At 53.3% G+C, this 15,122-nt stretch overlaps 1 protein-coding gene across 2 annotated transcripts in view; it reads right to left on the reverse strand.

Moving 5' to 3' along the window:
* DGCR2 (DiGeorge syndrome critical region gene 2) overlaps window positions 1–14,898 on the reverse strand; it is a 74,607-nt gene extending 59,709 nt beyond the window's left edge. The window contains exon 1 of one of the 2 annotated variants that reach the window (XM_031948959.1): window positions 14,570–14,898. In XM_031948959.1, coding sequence (XP_031804819.1) covers window positions 14,570–14,648 — 79 coding nt within the window. In that variant the 5' untranslated portion in view covers window positions 14,649–14,898. The remainder of the gene's footprint in view (window positions 1–14,569) is intronic. The other variant, XM_031948960.1, reaches the window with a different exon arrangement.
* Between the last annotated feature and the right edge of the window lie 224 nt (window positions 14,899–15,122).

A 15,122-nucleotide genomic window follows, 5' to 3' on the forward strand; every position in this document is an offset into this window, starting at 1 on the left:
GAAAGCAAAAACAAGGAAAAAAAAAAAAAAAGAGTGGATCAGTAGGCAGCACAGTGGATAGAGCAGCACTGATCCTGGAGTCAGGAGGACCTGAGTTCAAATCTGACCTAAGACACTTAAAGTTACTTAACCGTGGTGACCTTGGGCAAGTCACTTAACCCCAATGTCTTGCCAAAACAACAAACAAACAGAAATAAAAACAATTAAACATCCCATGTTCTCAAAGAACTCACAGTCCAATAAGGAAAACAACATGAAAATGATCATGTCCAAACAAGATAAATATAGGATAAATCTGAGACAATCACAGAGAACGGGAAGGAAACATTTTTTGGACACTGTCAATAAGGGAATATATCTGTTACAAGAATCTGTTCTTCCTTCCCCTTCCCACACTATACAGCACCTACCTGCCAGGCCCTTTCACAATTCATCTGGTTCTCCCAATACCCTTTTGAAGTAGATGCTATTATTATCCCACTACAATGGAAGAAACAGAGAAAAATAGAGGATAAATGATTTGACCAGGATCTCACGGTCAGTGATTGTACAAAGCCACATTTGGATTCAAGTCTTCCTGACTCCAGTGTTCTGTCCATTCACCATCAGCTGAGGAAGGAGGCAGGAGAAAGCGATTTTTATTAATTAAAAGAAAAATCGATTTTAAGTTTTTTAGATGGCCAAGAAAATCTAATAGCATTGCTTTCAAATGATATAATTTCAGATTTAAAATAACTCTCAGAGAGCTATATCTAATCAAAAATCCAATTCCCAACAACTTCTGAGGCAAGAACCACGGCACATCCTGAAGTGGACCACTGGACAGTTCTGGAACCCAGTACACATCTTGAAGCAGACTATGGGACAGCCCTAGAACCTATTGCATATACTGAAGCAGACTGTGGGACAGCTCTAGAACCCAATGCATTTGATGAAGCAGACTATGGGACAGCCCTAGAACCCATTGCAAGTCCAAAAACAGACCACTGGGGAGCTCAAATCACTGTTTTTCCTTACAAAAAGTATCCATTCACACCTCTCCAAGAAACATGAGGGCCTTGAGAGGCGGTGCATTCTCCTTCCAGGGAGGGCTGTCCCACTTGCCCTAAAAGGGACAGTGGGGATTCCTTCCAGCTCTGACTAAACTAGATGGCTACTAAGGTTCTCTCCAACACCAAATTCAGTGATTTGCTGAAACAGCCTTCTTGCACATTAAGGTCTTCAAAGTGAAGGAGAACAAAACATCCCCACTTCTTCAGGATAAAGGTCCCTAACTCTCACTAGTTGACTAGCCTCTCACCATTCTGATTATTTTCCTCCAGATGCTCCTAAAAGCTCCACCCAGAACTGAACAAGACACCATAGCAGTACCATAAATGCTCAAGGCAGCTCAATATGCCTTTCCTAAAATAAGCTGCTAGGACAGTAAAAGTGGCTCAGGGGTCTGATTCTGATCCCAATTCAGATCAGAAAGACCCGAGTTCAAATTCAGCCTCATTCACCGACTAGTTGTGTGACCGCTGCTTTCAAATCCCAGAATTTCCAGTTTGAAACAGCTCTCAGAGAGTATATCTGTATCTAATCAAAAATCCAATTCCCAACAACTAATCTAGTCTTTTCTTAAAAACTAAAACCCATCGTACATCCCAAAGTGGACCACTAGACAGCTCTAACTGCTCCGCTCTATTTACCCATTTGCTTCAATTCTTGAGCTGTAAAATGAGTTGGAGAAGGAAATAACAAGCCACTCCAGCATCTCTGCCAAAAAAAATACCCTAACTGGGTCAGGGAGCGTCTGAACTGAAACAACTGATCAAGGACAAATTAAGCTTCACTTCTAATCTCATCGCCATGCAGCCAACTCTACCTGGGATATTCAGACAGTTCCAACCGCCCTCACCTCCTCTCCCCTCTAACTAAAGGCTGGAGGATGGAATAATAAACTCCTTCCAAAGCCTTCCTTTAGAGAGGGCTGACACTGGACTTCAAGCTTACCCAAATCTCCACCTCAACTCCATTTAGTTTCAACTGCGGGAAACAAATCGCCCTTGTGTGGAGCATCTCCAAGTTCCCATCCCCTTCCCAACTTCCTTTTGTACTATTTAATTTGTATCATTAGATTACAAGCTCCTCTGGGGTAGGGAATATCTTTTTCTGATTTGTATTTCACAGCTTAGTACAATGCCCGGCACAAAGTAGGTGCTTCATAAATGTTTACTGAATTAAGTGGAATTGAAATGAATAAGACAAGAAAATGACCGCTTCCATTTTCTAGATATCAAATCTCTTTGCCTTCTCCTCTCTTTGCCACCCAGCTCTTGGAATAATGCAGTCCCCTAGCGGGTTCCTCGCCTGTCATTCATCCAACTCCCCCCATACAAAACTGACACTGCTCTGCTTAAAACTTTTCAAAAACTCTTTAGTCAGAAGGAGGTGGGGGAGACTGGAACTTTTTTTTAACTCAGTTCAAAAAGGCAGCAGTCAGTCAGTCAGTCAGTCAGTCAGAAAACATTTATTAAGCACCTATTAGATACTAGACACAAAGTGCTAAGTGCTGGGAGTATTTTCGGTGGTGGTCTTTCTCTTTCCAAGAGAACATGATGTCCTGATTTGAGTGGGAGCTAGACTTAAACGAGGCGGTTCTTCTGAGCTCGTTCGGTTCTGCTTGGCTCCTTCCTCTAAGGAGGGCACACCATGCTGGGCGCTCCTGTGCCAGGGTCTCCCGTGTCATACAATCAGCTCTAAAGTTCTTCAGACAGGCCTTGGCCTTGAGAGTGTCCTTTATTGCTTTTTCTGTCTACCTTGTGAACATTCACCATGTGAGAGTTCCCCATAAACTGGAAGGAAGAGATGCCCTTGGCAGTAACTAGGGATGCAGGCGAGAGGGTTCAGGGAGCACCACAGAGAGTCGTTTTTGGGACGTTGTGGATATCCCGTTTAGTGCAAGACTGAATGTCAGCACAGACTCAGGACTGATCAGAGATGATCCCTTAATCCACAGGAGCCGATGCAATCAGGCAGGGAAGTGGTACAGGACCGAGCTCTGGGGAACACCCATGGGGAGAGGGCATGAGTTGGAGGAGGGCCCAGCTGGAGAGGAGGAGCACTCAGAGAGGGAGGAAGGGAACAGGAGAGCTCAGAAGGAGTGACCATAGGGGAAATGAAGGGAGGGAGGGACGAGGCCTTTGGAGAGCAGGAGGGAGGCGATGAGGGGGAAGGCCAGTGGAGCTTGTGTCAGAATGGGAGCCCACTTGGGACACATTTGGGAGCAAAGGTAAGGTCCAAAAGGCAGTAAGTAAAGGGGTTGGGGACTTGGGAGGTACTGGGGGGAGAGAGGTCAGAATGGGAAAAAGCAGAGGGAGTGGCCAGTCAGGGACTCAGGGGTGAGAGGTCACGGAGCTTAAAGGGTGGGCAGAGACAAGCAGGGCAGGAGGATTTACTGCACTCTTCCTTTCAAAAGCCCAAAGTGGAGATGGGCAGTTCAGAGGATCTTTTTTTGGTGCACAATGCGCGCTCGTTAGGGTGTTTTAGGCCCTTTGCTGACCCCAAGCAGGCCCTGTCCCCATTTCCAGTCTCACTTTTCACTTCTCCCAGGACCTTCCGCTCTGGCCAGTCTAGACTACTTGTCATTCCTCCCGTGTATCGCCAACAGAAGGCCCCGGCCTCTGCTTATGCAAATTCATTGCCTTCTTTCTCTTCCACAGACCCAAAAGTCTCCCACAAAAGGAGCGAGGCCTTCATTCAAGAGACCACCAGGCAGTTCCTAGCGGGCTTGGGGCTGAGGAGAGACAACCAGGTCCAGAAGATCCGGCAGCTGTCGAACGAGGAGGCCCCCTACAATAATGCTCCAATGGTACCTCCAGGAAGCTTCCCTGATGCCTCCACAACAGGGACCATCTTTCCTCTGAACACAAAGAATCCTTGACACTGCTCTCAGGCCATGTTCCCTCCTATTCTTTGGCTACTGTGTATCCGGTGTAGTGTGGCATAGTATGTGTATCTGTGTGCATCCTTGACCCCTCTCCTGCAGCTGACCATAAGCTCCATGCTGCCAGGGGAGTTTTACAGGATCCTCCACCACACAGAAACACAGATCTTTGCCCCATATCGATGCTAAGAAATGCCCACTAAATTAAAATACACAGATTGGAGCTTTTCCACAAAAAGTCAACATAGAAATTGAGCATCCCTGTCTTTTCTGGTTATTCAGAAGAACAGGATTAAAACTCATGCTCCAACCTCTCCACAGAAATGTGGGCCTGTAAATGTGCTCTCTACCTACTTCACTGTTCTTTTTAAAGGGATCGGGCTCCAAAACACCATCAAACTGTGCATCCCCTTTGATCCAGCAGTGCCTCTACTGGGCCTGTATCCCACAAAAAAGGGAAAAGGACCCACATGCGCAGAAATGTTTGTAGCTGCCCTTTTTATAGTGGTAAAGAACTGGAAACTGGCTGGATGCCCCTCAGTTGGAGAATGGCTGAATAAGGGGTGACATACGAATGTAATGGAATAGTATTGTTCTATGAGAAATGACCAACAGGAGGATTTCAGAGAGACCCAGAAAGACTTTCAAGAACTGATGCTGAGGGAAGTGAGCAGAACCAGGATGTACATGGCAACATCAATATTATAAGATGATCAATTCTGCTGGACATGACTCTTAACAACAATGAGGTGATTCAGGGCAATTGCAATAGACGGGATGGAGAGAGTGTCTGCACCCAGAGAGAGACTGTGGGAACTAAATGCAGATCACAGCATGGTATTTTCACAAACTTTGTTATTGTTATTTGTTTGCTTTTTATTCCTTCTCATTTTTTCCCCCTTTTGAGCTTTTTTTTAAGGCAGCATTTTAATTGTGGAAATATAGTTTAAAAAAACTGTACACGCTTAACTTTATTTACTGACTAGGGGAGGAGGGGGAGGGAGAAAAATTTGGAACACAAGGTTCTGCAAGGGTGAATGTTGAAAACTATCTTTGCACGTATTTAGAAAAATAAAAACCTATTTTTTTTTTAAAGCGGGGGGAGGGACAAGCTTAGTCATTCAGAGTTGTCTAATAAGTAGACACTTATTAAATGTCCCTCAACATCGTACCCTGGAGAATTTACAAAACCCCCAAAATTCCAAGTACCAACTTTTGCTACCCCATGATTCTGAAACACAGTCTTAAGATTTCCTCATGAGAGCAGAATCTTGGTCAACCATCAACAAGACAAGATTGTGTGTCCAACGCTGTGAGATCCTGCTCACAAATAAGGGCTGGGCTTTGGCAGCTCCAAGCACCAGAAGAGCTCAAATTGGGCTCACAGAACCAGAGAACTTAGACCTGGAAGTGACATGAGAGAGTATACCCAGATTGGGCCCATCCTCAGCAGGAACAATAAGGCCTCTGAATGGTCCTCAATAACAGAATACATCTTTTCCATCACATAATTAAAGGAGAGACATCAGAGACTGATAAAGAGCTTTTGATCGGCTGGAACAAAGCACCACTTTGTAGGTCCCAAAGTGCTCTGGGAGACATAACAGAAAGAAGTTCATTCAGTGGCCTTCTGATGATAAACCAGGGAGATGGTGGCTCACCAATGGGGGCTGCCACACTCAGAGGGCAATTCCACGTCCAGGAGGGATTTTCTGGGCAGGAGCAAAGTCTCCAAGCAGATGGCACTGTGCCGAGCGCCCCCCAACCCCACCGAACCTGTGAGAATGGATCCAGAACAAATCCCAGATGTCTGGCCTGTCCATCACACAGGCAAGCCTGAGGGATGAACGGCAAGCACCCAGATGTCCGTGTGCATTAGAATGGATGCCCTCAAGAACTGGAACAGAAGGTGCCAATGGCCAATGAGTTGGGTCTGGAACTAAGCTCAGGATGGCAGACTGGATGCTCCGGGGGAGAGGCCACGGCTCCTTTCTTGTCACCAAGCTCCAAGAAGAGCAAGGCCTAGCGTCTCCACACTAAGATCTCATCAGTATGGGGCTTAACGGTTTCTTGGGAAGCGTTCTCAGCCCCAGGGTTGCCAATGGCTCTTCCCTCAGCACCTGGGGCTGAAGTGAGGATCTGAAACACAGCTCTCTCTCCCAGGGGGTCGAGTCATGTCTTCTCTGGACCTGTTTTCTCATCTATAAAATGGGGATAAATAGTATAGAGACAACCTTCATCACGGGACTTGGTGAGTCCTAAATGCTGTTATTGCTTCAAACAGGCCCAATGACTCGGGTCTCTTCCTGGGGCCTCTAGACACACAGCCCCTGATATTCCACAGCTGGCTCCAAGGGTCCCAGAGCTCTCTGACCTCTCAAGAAAAGCTCCTGTTTCAGGAGCACAGGGAAGGAGGATCTGGAGTATCATGTTGATATCTGCCTGCTAAGCATGTCAGGTGGGCATAGAGGAAGCTCTCACCCTGGAGGACAGAGCCGGCCTGGGGCCCTCAGGCCCTAATAGAGCCTACAGGGTAGAAGGGGGAAGGAGCTGGGCAGAAAGCATTAGGAGGAGGACTTCCTTGGTTTTGTGTCTTTATTAACCATTTTTATATAAAAAGTTAGAGCCTCTGTAAACAAGGGAACGTTGCCTCCAAAGAGCAGAACAGAACGGAAGACAGATACCCGGATGTAGTCCAAGAGTTGGCGTTTTTGGTACCACTGGCTCTGTCTTCCATGGCTGGGGATGCCCCTGTCCAGGGACCCACACAGCCTGCTGCAGATGCTCTTGAGGGCACAGAAGTTACAGGAATGGACAGATTGCCCACTGGGGCACAGGTGGTTTTGCCTGAGCTCTTTCTGACCAAGAAGTGAAGACATTTCCATCCTACTGGTGAGGGGCAAAGGGGAGAGAAAGGCTCAGGCTCACTCTCTGGTGCTCAAAACAAGTCCCCTCGAAACAAAAAACTCCCATAAAATGGAGATCAGGAGCGCACATTTACAGGCCAAATGGAATATATCACACACGAGTGCTTTTATTAGCATGGAAAATGAAAACAAGATCAGAATTCTATCCAGACCAAAAGAAGAAAGTCACTGAGTTCTCTGAGGGGGCACTCTGACTTTTCAACCCAGGGAAGGGCTGAGAATTGCATGTGTATAACCTCGATCAGGTAGCTTGCTGTGTTAGGGAGGGGGGAGGTGTTGGAGAAAGGGAGAAAAATTTGGAACCCAAATTCTCACAAGAATGAACATTGATAGCATTTGCATCTTTGTTGTTTGCTTCTTTTTTCTCATTTTTGATCTGGATTTTCTTGTGCAACGTGCTAATTATGGAAATATGTTTAGAAGAACTGCAGAGTTAACATATTTTGGATTACTTGCCATATAGGGGAGAGGATGGGGGGCAGAGAGGGGAAAAAAATCTGGAACACAATGTTTCGCGAGGGTGAATGTTGCAAACTATCTTTGCATGTATTTGGAAATACAAAACTATTCAACCAGAAAGAAAGATTTCAAGTAGCAAAGAACAATAAATGGTCACAGAAGATTTAGCATCCACCACCTTAAAGGAGCAGGGATCATTCCAAAAGATAGTCTTACAACCAAGAGAAATTTACGTAGGAAAATGAACTGTGTCCCTACAAGAGAATAAAGGATCTCAGATGAAATAAAGGACTTCCAGACGTCCCTGAAGAAAGAAAACCAAAACCAAGCTGAGTAGAAACTTTGAACTACAAACACTTTGTTTAAAGAAAAACAAAAATGTTCATAAGAACAAGTGATTGGGAAAGAATTTATAATTATGAGGGGGTTTGCATTCTCAAAGGGAAGAGGAAGGATATAAGTATCCATAAAGTGCTGTGAAGATAGCAAGTGTCTTAGAGAAAGGCAGGGTAAGATAGACATCCTAGAAATGATATTTATTATGTTTTCATGATCTTAAAATAAAAAAGGGAAGTAAGGGGGTTAAGGAATACACAAGAGAAGAAAAAGGAAGGAACAGAGGGAAGGAAACTAAAAAAAGGAAAGCAAAGAAAAAGCTATTACTTAAAAATGAATGTTGAAAACTATCTTTACATGTATCTGGAACAATAAAATATTATGGAGAGAATTAGTTGGCATCTCAGTGCTCCCAGCAAGACCTGGATGCCCACTCCCTCTGACCAACCCAAAATGGTCATAGAGGGGGCAAAGGCAAGGTCAGGACAGAGTGGATGAGAGCAGGCGGCAACGCCAAAGGATGGAAGGCATCAGAGAACAGTATGATTGGCGCAGACAGACTGGTCACCGGGCGGGAGCCACAGACGGTGAACAGCCGGGGCCTCCTTCCATCAGCAACCAGAAGCAGGGTAAGGCGGGCCTCCAGCGCGGTGGCCGGACTCCCCGTGACAAACTTTTGGGAGGATGGAATGAGAGTGACGTAGGATGGGCAAGTCTGGACGGGCTAGAACTAAAGCGTGGCAGGGAACTCCCAGATCAATGTGATCACTGATCCATCCGAGTATGACATAAGGCAAAGGTCACGGGCCTTGAAGCAGCAGGGCCCGATTCCCACCACCAGCCCTCCAGACAAATCCTCCACTTCCTCATCTCTAAGATAAGGACCTGCTCACGCACTTTGTAAACTGAAAAGAAATAGGAGTGACTCTTTGGGAGGCAGCAAAGAGTGGCCAAGGCGGGAGATCAGTCTAACACTGTGATACTCACAGCACAGCTTGTCTCCCCTGCCTGAGTGAAACTCAGTAAGATCAAAGACTGGTCACAAAGGCCGCCAGTTATTTAAAAAATGCTTCATATGGGTCTGAGGGGCCGGGCCGGGCCTTTCCTTGGACACCCCCTCACCTCCCACCGGGATACAGTCACTGCGGTTTTCTGTGTTTTCCCCACCATGTCCCCAGTAAACTCCTGACTGGGAAAACTCGGCATCTCATAAGGTCCTATCACCATCTCACCAGTGCTCTCTGCCCCCTCCTGGAGGGGGGGGGGGGGGCGGCTCCCATTTATCAGGGGGGCGGGATGGACATCTCACCTCCCACTGGGGTGCACTCATTTCAAACTGCTTCATGTGGGGTGGGGGGAGGTAAGGGACCTTGCTCACTCCCACCTTTTCACAGCCTGCTTTTATGTTATCTGTCTCCATTAGGCTAGATGCTCCCTCAAACAGGAACTGTCTTTTCTCCTCTCTTTGTTCTTGTAGTTAATGAGCCATCCAAAAAAAGAACTCTGGGTCAGACCAGAGATGACAGAATGGGACTTTTATCTGAAGCTACAAGATCCGGAACTAGGGTTCTCACTAACACCGATAAAAACTTCAGAGACTCTGTGGCCAAACTGGCCACAAAAGAATGCCCATGGCCACTACAAGGTCCACAAGCTCACAGACATCTGCCCAGAAGAGCCCGTAGAAGCCTTCAAGCCCAATCCCCTCACTTTACAGATGAGGAAACTGAGGCACGAGCGGGAAAGGAACTTGTTCAAGTCACAGAGACAGTCAAGAGGAGCCGGCCCTGGCAGCCGGGCTCTCCCTCTGTCCCACTTCCCCAGGCAGCTGCTGGACAGTGGCAGGCCACAGCCGGAAAGGCCCGGAGGTGCCCATCCCGTGAGCCTCCTGCCCCTGGGGCCAGCACCCCCCCACCGAGCCCCACTGCCGCTCAATTCCACGGAGACCCTTGATCAAACTAGATCTCAGAAGCTCTTCTCAGAGACGCCGCTACTTCAAACACTAAGAACTTGAGGTCCAAAGGCAGAAATGGAGTCTCTGTCCTCAAGGAGCGGACAGCCCCTCGGGAGGGCGAACCACGATAATGGCTACAAAACACAACGTGGACCTTGCTTCTCTCTGTGACTTCCTGCTGCCTTTTGACCCCGTGGGGTGCCAGGAGTGAAGATCCAAAGGCCGGTTCCCCTCACTCTAGAACATGCCACAACAAAGGCTGGATCTAAGCTGTGCTTTCTCCAGCCCCTTTTCCTCCCCCACTGCTCCATCCTCCTCCTCCTCGACCTTCCTTCTGGGCCCCAGCCCTTGACCCCTCAGTCCCCTCTCTTCCCAGGCCTTCCCTTCCACCTCAGCCTTCAGCATCCTTAGCACTACCCCTCTCCCTAAGCTCAGAAACGCTTGGGGTCTAAGACAGGACCTCTGAGCCTGGCAGGAGGCTTCCCAACTCATCCCCTCCCTCCTGGGCTGGGACAGTGCTGCCCCGGGCTCCAGGCTAGCCTCTCTCCTCCCTTCTTCCACCCCCTCTCATCTTACCCACACTCCGCCCTTTCCAAAGGCCCCAAAGGGCCTGAGTGTCTGGGTGAGGCACTTAGGATGGCGTTCCACACCCCCCTCCCCGGTTCTGGCCACCGAGGGCTTGTGCCTTCCCTGGACTCCCTACAAAACCAGTGCCCACCAGCCCATCCAAACACCAACACGGGCGCTTGTATATGTCAAGGTTCAGAGGGAGGTGGAGAACGGCCCCCGACTCTTAAAGAAAGCAGCATTTTCTAGCAGTAAAAAGCCGTCTTAGCCCCCCACCCCTCCTTTTAGGGGAGGGGAAGGACACCTGGTGTGGACCCCCGAATACCCATCCCGCAGCCCGGAGATGGAACCTGCAGACCCTCTGCCACTCAAATCAGCCCAAAGCCCCACCTCCCCACCCACTGGGTGCCCGAGCTTCCTGCTGCAGGAAGCCTTTTCTCAGCTCCACTGTGGCTCATCCCTCTGGTCTGAGAACAGAAAGTCCCATCACTTTCCGCGTCCACCCGTGGGGACCTACTTCATGCTCTATTGCCTCCAAGTCTTCCCTGAGAAACCCAGCGGGCCAGGGTTCACTCGACCATTCAGTTCAGATGTTTTTGGTGTCCTGACCGAGGCCAAGGTTCTGGGCAGGCCCAGGGCCCAGGTACAGGCAAGGTGAGGGTGAAACGCTGCCTCTGCCCTCAGACTCGGGGGGCACAGTCCTTCCGCTTTGATATTTCTTCCAGGCTCCCCCAAATAATGAGCCAGAGAGGGAGCGGGAAGGAGGGGAAGGGACAGAGCCGAAAATCAAAGGGCCGTGAAAGCAAAATCTCTCAATAAAGTAATGGATAATCAGCAAGTTGAAAAATAACCCATCCTGGCCTTCAGGAAGCTGACATCCTAGTGACAGCACGGACAGCAGTCAAGTCTGACGGGACCCCACAGACACCCGGGGGCCCATGTGGATGCTGCTGGGAAGCACCCAGAGCGCGGCAGCCTCAGAACCCCAGCCATACCAGGCCTCGCCTCCCCCTCATCTCAGCAAAGAGGCAAACGGAGCACAGGGCGAATATTTGAGGGGCCCGCCAACAGACTGTCTCCAGCCCGTGGGAAGCAGGCCCCACGAGGGACAGAAGGTGCTCGGCCGGTGGCTGCTGCCCTTTGGGGACAAAGCGGTGACATCGCTGGGTCGGGGAGGATCCCAGCCCGTTGACAAGCGAATGACTGGCCCCACTGGGCCAGGAATAGGATTTCTGCACCGTCAGGACAAGCGTGGGGAGGGAGAGGGAATGCAGGGCCCATAAAAGCGTGGAGGAAACCAAGCCAGACAGACCGCGACATTCGGGACACTGCAGACAGTGATGACACGAAGGGCCGGTGGGGAGGTGCATCTCCCGTCTCTTGGAGAAGTGGGGGTCCCTGGGGGCCCGATGGGGCTCCCTCAGGTGGGCCGGGGCACTCGCTCTGCTCAGCCGCGGTTCTTGGCTGTGAGGCCCCTTCAGTGGCTGGGAATGAGAGCCACACATTGTGTTTCTAAAAGAGCCTCAGCGGACCGCCTGTAGTGCTTTAAAATGAGTTTCCGGAATGTCCTGGGGCAGTCCGGAGAAGTACTGGGCGCAGCGGGGAAGACAAGGAGGTGGGAGGAGGAGAGCTGGGAGCAGGGAGAGGGGCCCCCGGGAAGCTGGTGCCCACTCGGGCAATGGCAAGGCCTGGCCTGGGTCAGAACGGCGGGGAGGGCGGGCAGGGCAGGCAGGGCAGGCAGGGCTCTTCCCGGGCTCCCGCTCTCCCGCCTGAGAAAGCCTTAACTGCAAGTTACGGAAATGTCGCCGTCTTAACACCCATGGGGATCACCCACACGTCGTCCCGGAAAGATGCGAATTCTCCCGCCTGTGCTGTAACAGCAGCACTTCTCGGTAACACGCGTAGTAACGGTGATTTGTCGCCTCCACAGTAACTGCCACAATTTGGACACGATCTTTTCCTTCAGTTCTAAAGCCTGGGTCACGTGGGGCAAGGCAAACGCTACACCGAACCCCTGGTTTATCCAGACCAAGGCGCCCCCAGAAGAAGGTTCTCCACCTTGGCTAGTGCAGAAGCCGCCTCTCCGGAGACCCAAAAGCTCCCGGCCCCACCCCAGGGTGAACCGCTTGCCCCCAGGAGACGGGGTGAAATCCGGGCCATGACTAACCTCGGAGGTCGCGTTGGGACGCGCCCCAGAAGCCCCAGCCTGGCTGCCGGCACGCAGGACGCCACCCTGGAGCTCACCCTGGAAGGCCGGGGGGGCCCAGGGCAGAAAGGAGCGAGAAAAGCGACTTCTCGGCCAAAGTCGTCCACACAGCTCGGGGAGTGCTCCCAGAAACCGCATTTCCCCGAGGCGTCCGCCCCGGGCACCAGAGTCAGCAAGGGCTAGAGCGAGCCCGGGAGGGGCCCCAGCCAGTCCCTGACCTCAAGGGCTTCCAGTCAACTGCAAGCGAAAGGCCTAGTGCCCAGAAGCCTCTAATCCGAGGCAAAAAGGGCTCTGAAGTGCCAGAGGAAGGAGGCAAAGGGCTAAGGGGGTACAGCAGGGCTTAATAAATGTGCACTGATGAATTAAACTCTCCCCAAAAAGGGGGGAGATTCTCCCTTCTGGCAGAAATTCGTTGTCACACTGTTTGCCAAGCAGGGGTCAATCTCACGAAGGGATCAGCAAGCCCACAGACACCCAAGAATACCCGCTGCAGGGGCGGCGAGCAGAGCCTGCCCCTCTCGGAGCCCCCTCCTACTCCCCGGGTGCTCCTGCCCAGAGGACGCCTCCTACTTCAGCTGCAGGACTCTAAGCCCAGCTTCCTTGGCGGAGCCTCCCGAATGCTGCTTTCTCCCTAGCCCTCCCGCTCTGGGCCCTGACCTCTGACCTCTCAGTCCCTGATTCCCAGTTCCCCAGCTCCTGGCCCTGGTCCCCAGCCCTTCAGTCCCTGGGCCCCTCATCACCAGACTTCCACCTTTGGTCCCTCGTCCCCAATCTCCAGGCCCCCCGGCCCTGACCTCCCTCCGCCCCCTGCAGGGGGCTGGAAGGGTCCTCCCCGACTCGGTCCTCGCCTTGTCCCACAGTCTCCGGCCCCGTGGCCGCTCAGCCGGGTACCAGCCTCTCTCCCCATGCACAGAAATGGCCCGGCCGGGCTTCTCAGCCCTCCACAAGGTTGCTCAGGCAGGACCTGCCAAAGACCCTCAGATCTGCCGCCATCCAAACCTGGAGCCTCTCCCGGCTCCCGAGCATCCCAGGCTGCACCAGACCCTCAGGGACGAGGCAGGCCTTGGGGAACCAGGCAGGCAGAGAAGGCCGCGCATAGTAGGTGCTTGGCAGAGAAGGCCGCGCATAGTAGGCGCTCGGCAGATGCTTGTGGCAAGGGGGGCAGACACAAGGAACCCAGCTGCCCTGGAGGGAAGGGTCCAGGTGTCCCCCTGGCCCTGCCGGGGGAGGAGGGAAGGCTCCCAGGGAGTGTGGCAGCCCCCTCTTGCTGGGCAGCTCCCGCCGGCAGCCGGGCCTCTGGGGACATCCCCCCGGGGGGCTCCGGCTGTGTCTCTGGGAATAGGAGGCAGGGGGGGAGCGGGGAGCACCTCCCACAACCAAAAAGGAGGCGGCCGGGGGCCACCAGGCAGGTGGGGGGGAACCAAGCGGCGCCGGGGCCCTGAGAGACGAGCGAGGGCAGTGACCGGCAGCCAAAGCGACCCCCAAACTGTCCCCGTCGGAGCCCGCGACCAGGACAGGCTCCGTGGCTGGGAGTGGGAGCACGCGCACTTATTAGGCGCCCCCTGTGTACCAGCCTGGGGGTGGGGGAGGAAGCCAACAAAGAGGGAAGGGCAGGGGCAGCGGGAGGGCCCGGGGGCCGGGCTTGGCCCTCCTTTGGCTCCCCACCGCTTGGCACAGTGTCTGGCACGCAGCAGGCGCTTAATCAACGGTTACCGACCCGGCAAATTCCCCCAAAGTGGGAAGGGGTCACCGGGGTTACTCTGGGTCACCCTAGACCAGGCCCCGCCCCCATATGGCTCAGGTTCCCGCCTTCATGCTCGGGCCCTGCCCCCATGGCTCGGCGCTCCGGTCCTTCAAGTTTAGGCCCCGCCCCCCAAGGCTCAGGCCCCGCCCAGGCTTCCTTCCTTCTCACTCAGGCTCGCGCCCCCCCCCCCCCCCCCCCAGGCTCGGTTCCCGGCTTTCAGGCTCAGGCCCCGCCCATCACTGCTCAGGCCCCGCCCATGGCGGCTCAGGCCCCGCCCATGGCGGCTCAGGCCCCGCCCCCGCTTGGTTCGGGCCCCCCTTCCTTGACGCCAGGGCCCCGCCCTCTCAGGGTCGGCTTCCCTTCCTTCGCTCAGGCCCTGCCCCTCGGCCCCGGGCCCCTGGCCCCGGCCGGGGCCCTCAGGGCCCTCGGCCTCCTCCTCAGTCCTCACCTGGGCGCAGCGGCTCGGTGCCGGTGAGCACCAGCAGGAAGAGGAGCACGAAGGCGCCGCTGTCCGCCTGGGGCACCATTTATCCTCCGTTCATCCTCCGCGGGCGGCGCGGGCCCACGCCGGACCCCGGAGCGCTCCGCTCTGCACGGGCTGTGCCGCGGGCTGGGGGGGGCACGGTGCGGGGGAGCGGGCACGGGCCGCTCCGGCTCTCGCGCCTCCAGGGACCTGGGCCCGCGCTTCCTCCCCAGGAGGCCGCACACCTGGAGATCGGCGCGGCTTCAGGCTCGAGCTCGGGCGCCGCACAAGATGGCGGCCATCCCGCTCCGCTCACAACAAGCCGCCTCCCGGCCCCGCCTCCCTCGCGGGCCAATCCGCACGCGCGTCGGAGGCCGGGGGCGGGGCCCCGGGTGCTCATCTGCATAGCGGGGAAAGGCATTTTGGCCGGGCTGGGGAGGCCGGGAGGCGCTCGGCGGGACCACGGGCACTGGGAGCGGCCCGCGAGGCAGGGCAGCGGCCGCCGAAATGTCCCCGAGACAGAATGCCGGGCAAGAGT

This window comes from Sarcophilus harrisii, chromosome 1 (genome assembly GCF_902635505.1).
Source record: "Sarcophilus harrisii chromosome 1, mSarHar1.11, whole genome shotgun sequence".
Lineage (NCBI taxonomy): Eukaryota > Metazoa > Chordata > Mammalia > Dasyuromorphia > Dasyuridae > Sarcophilus > Sarcophilus harrisii.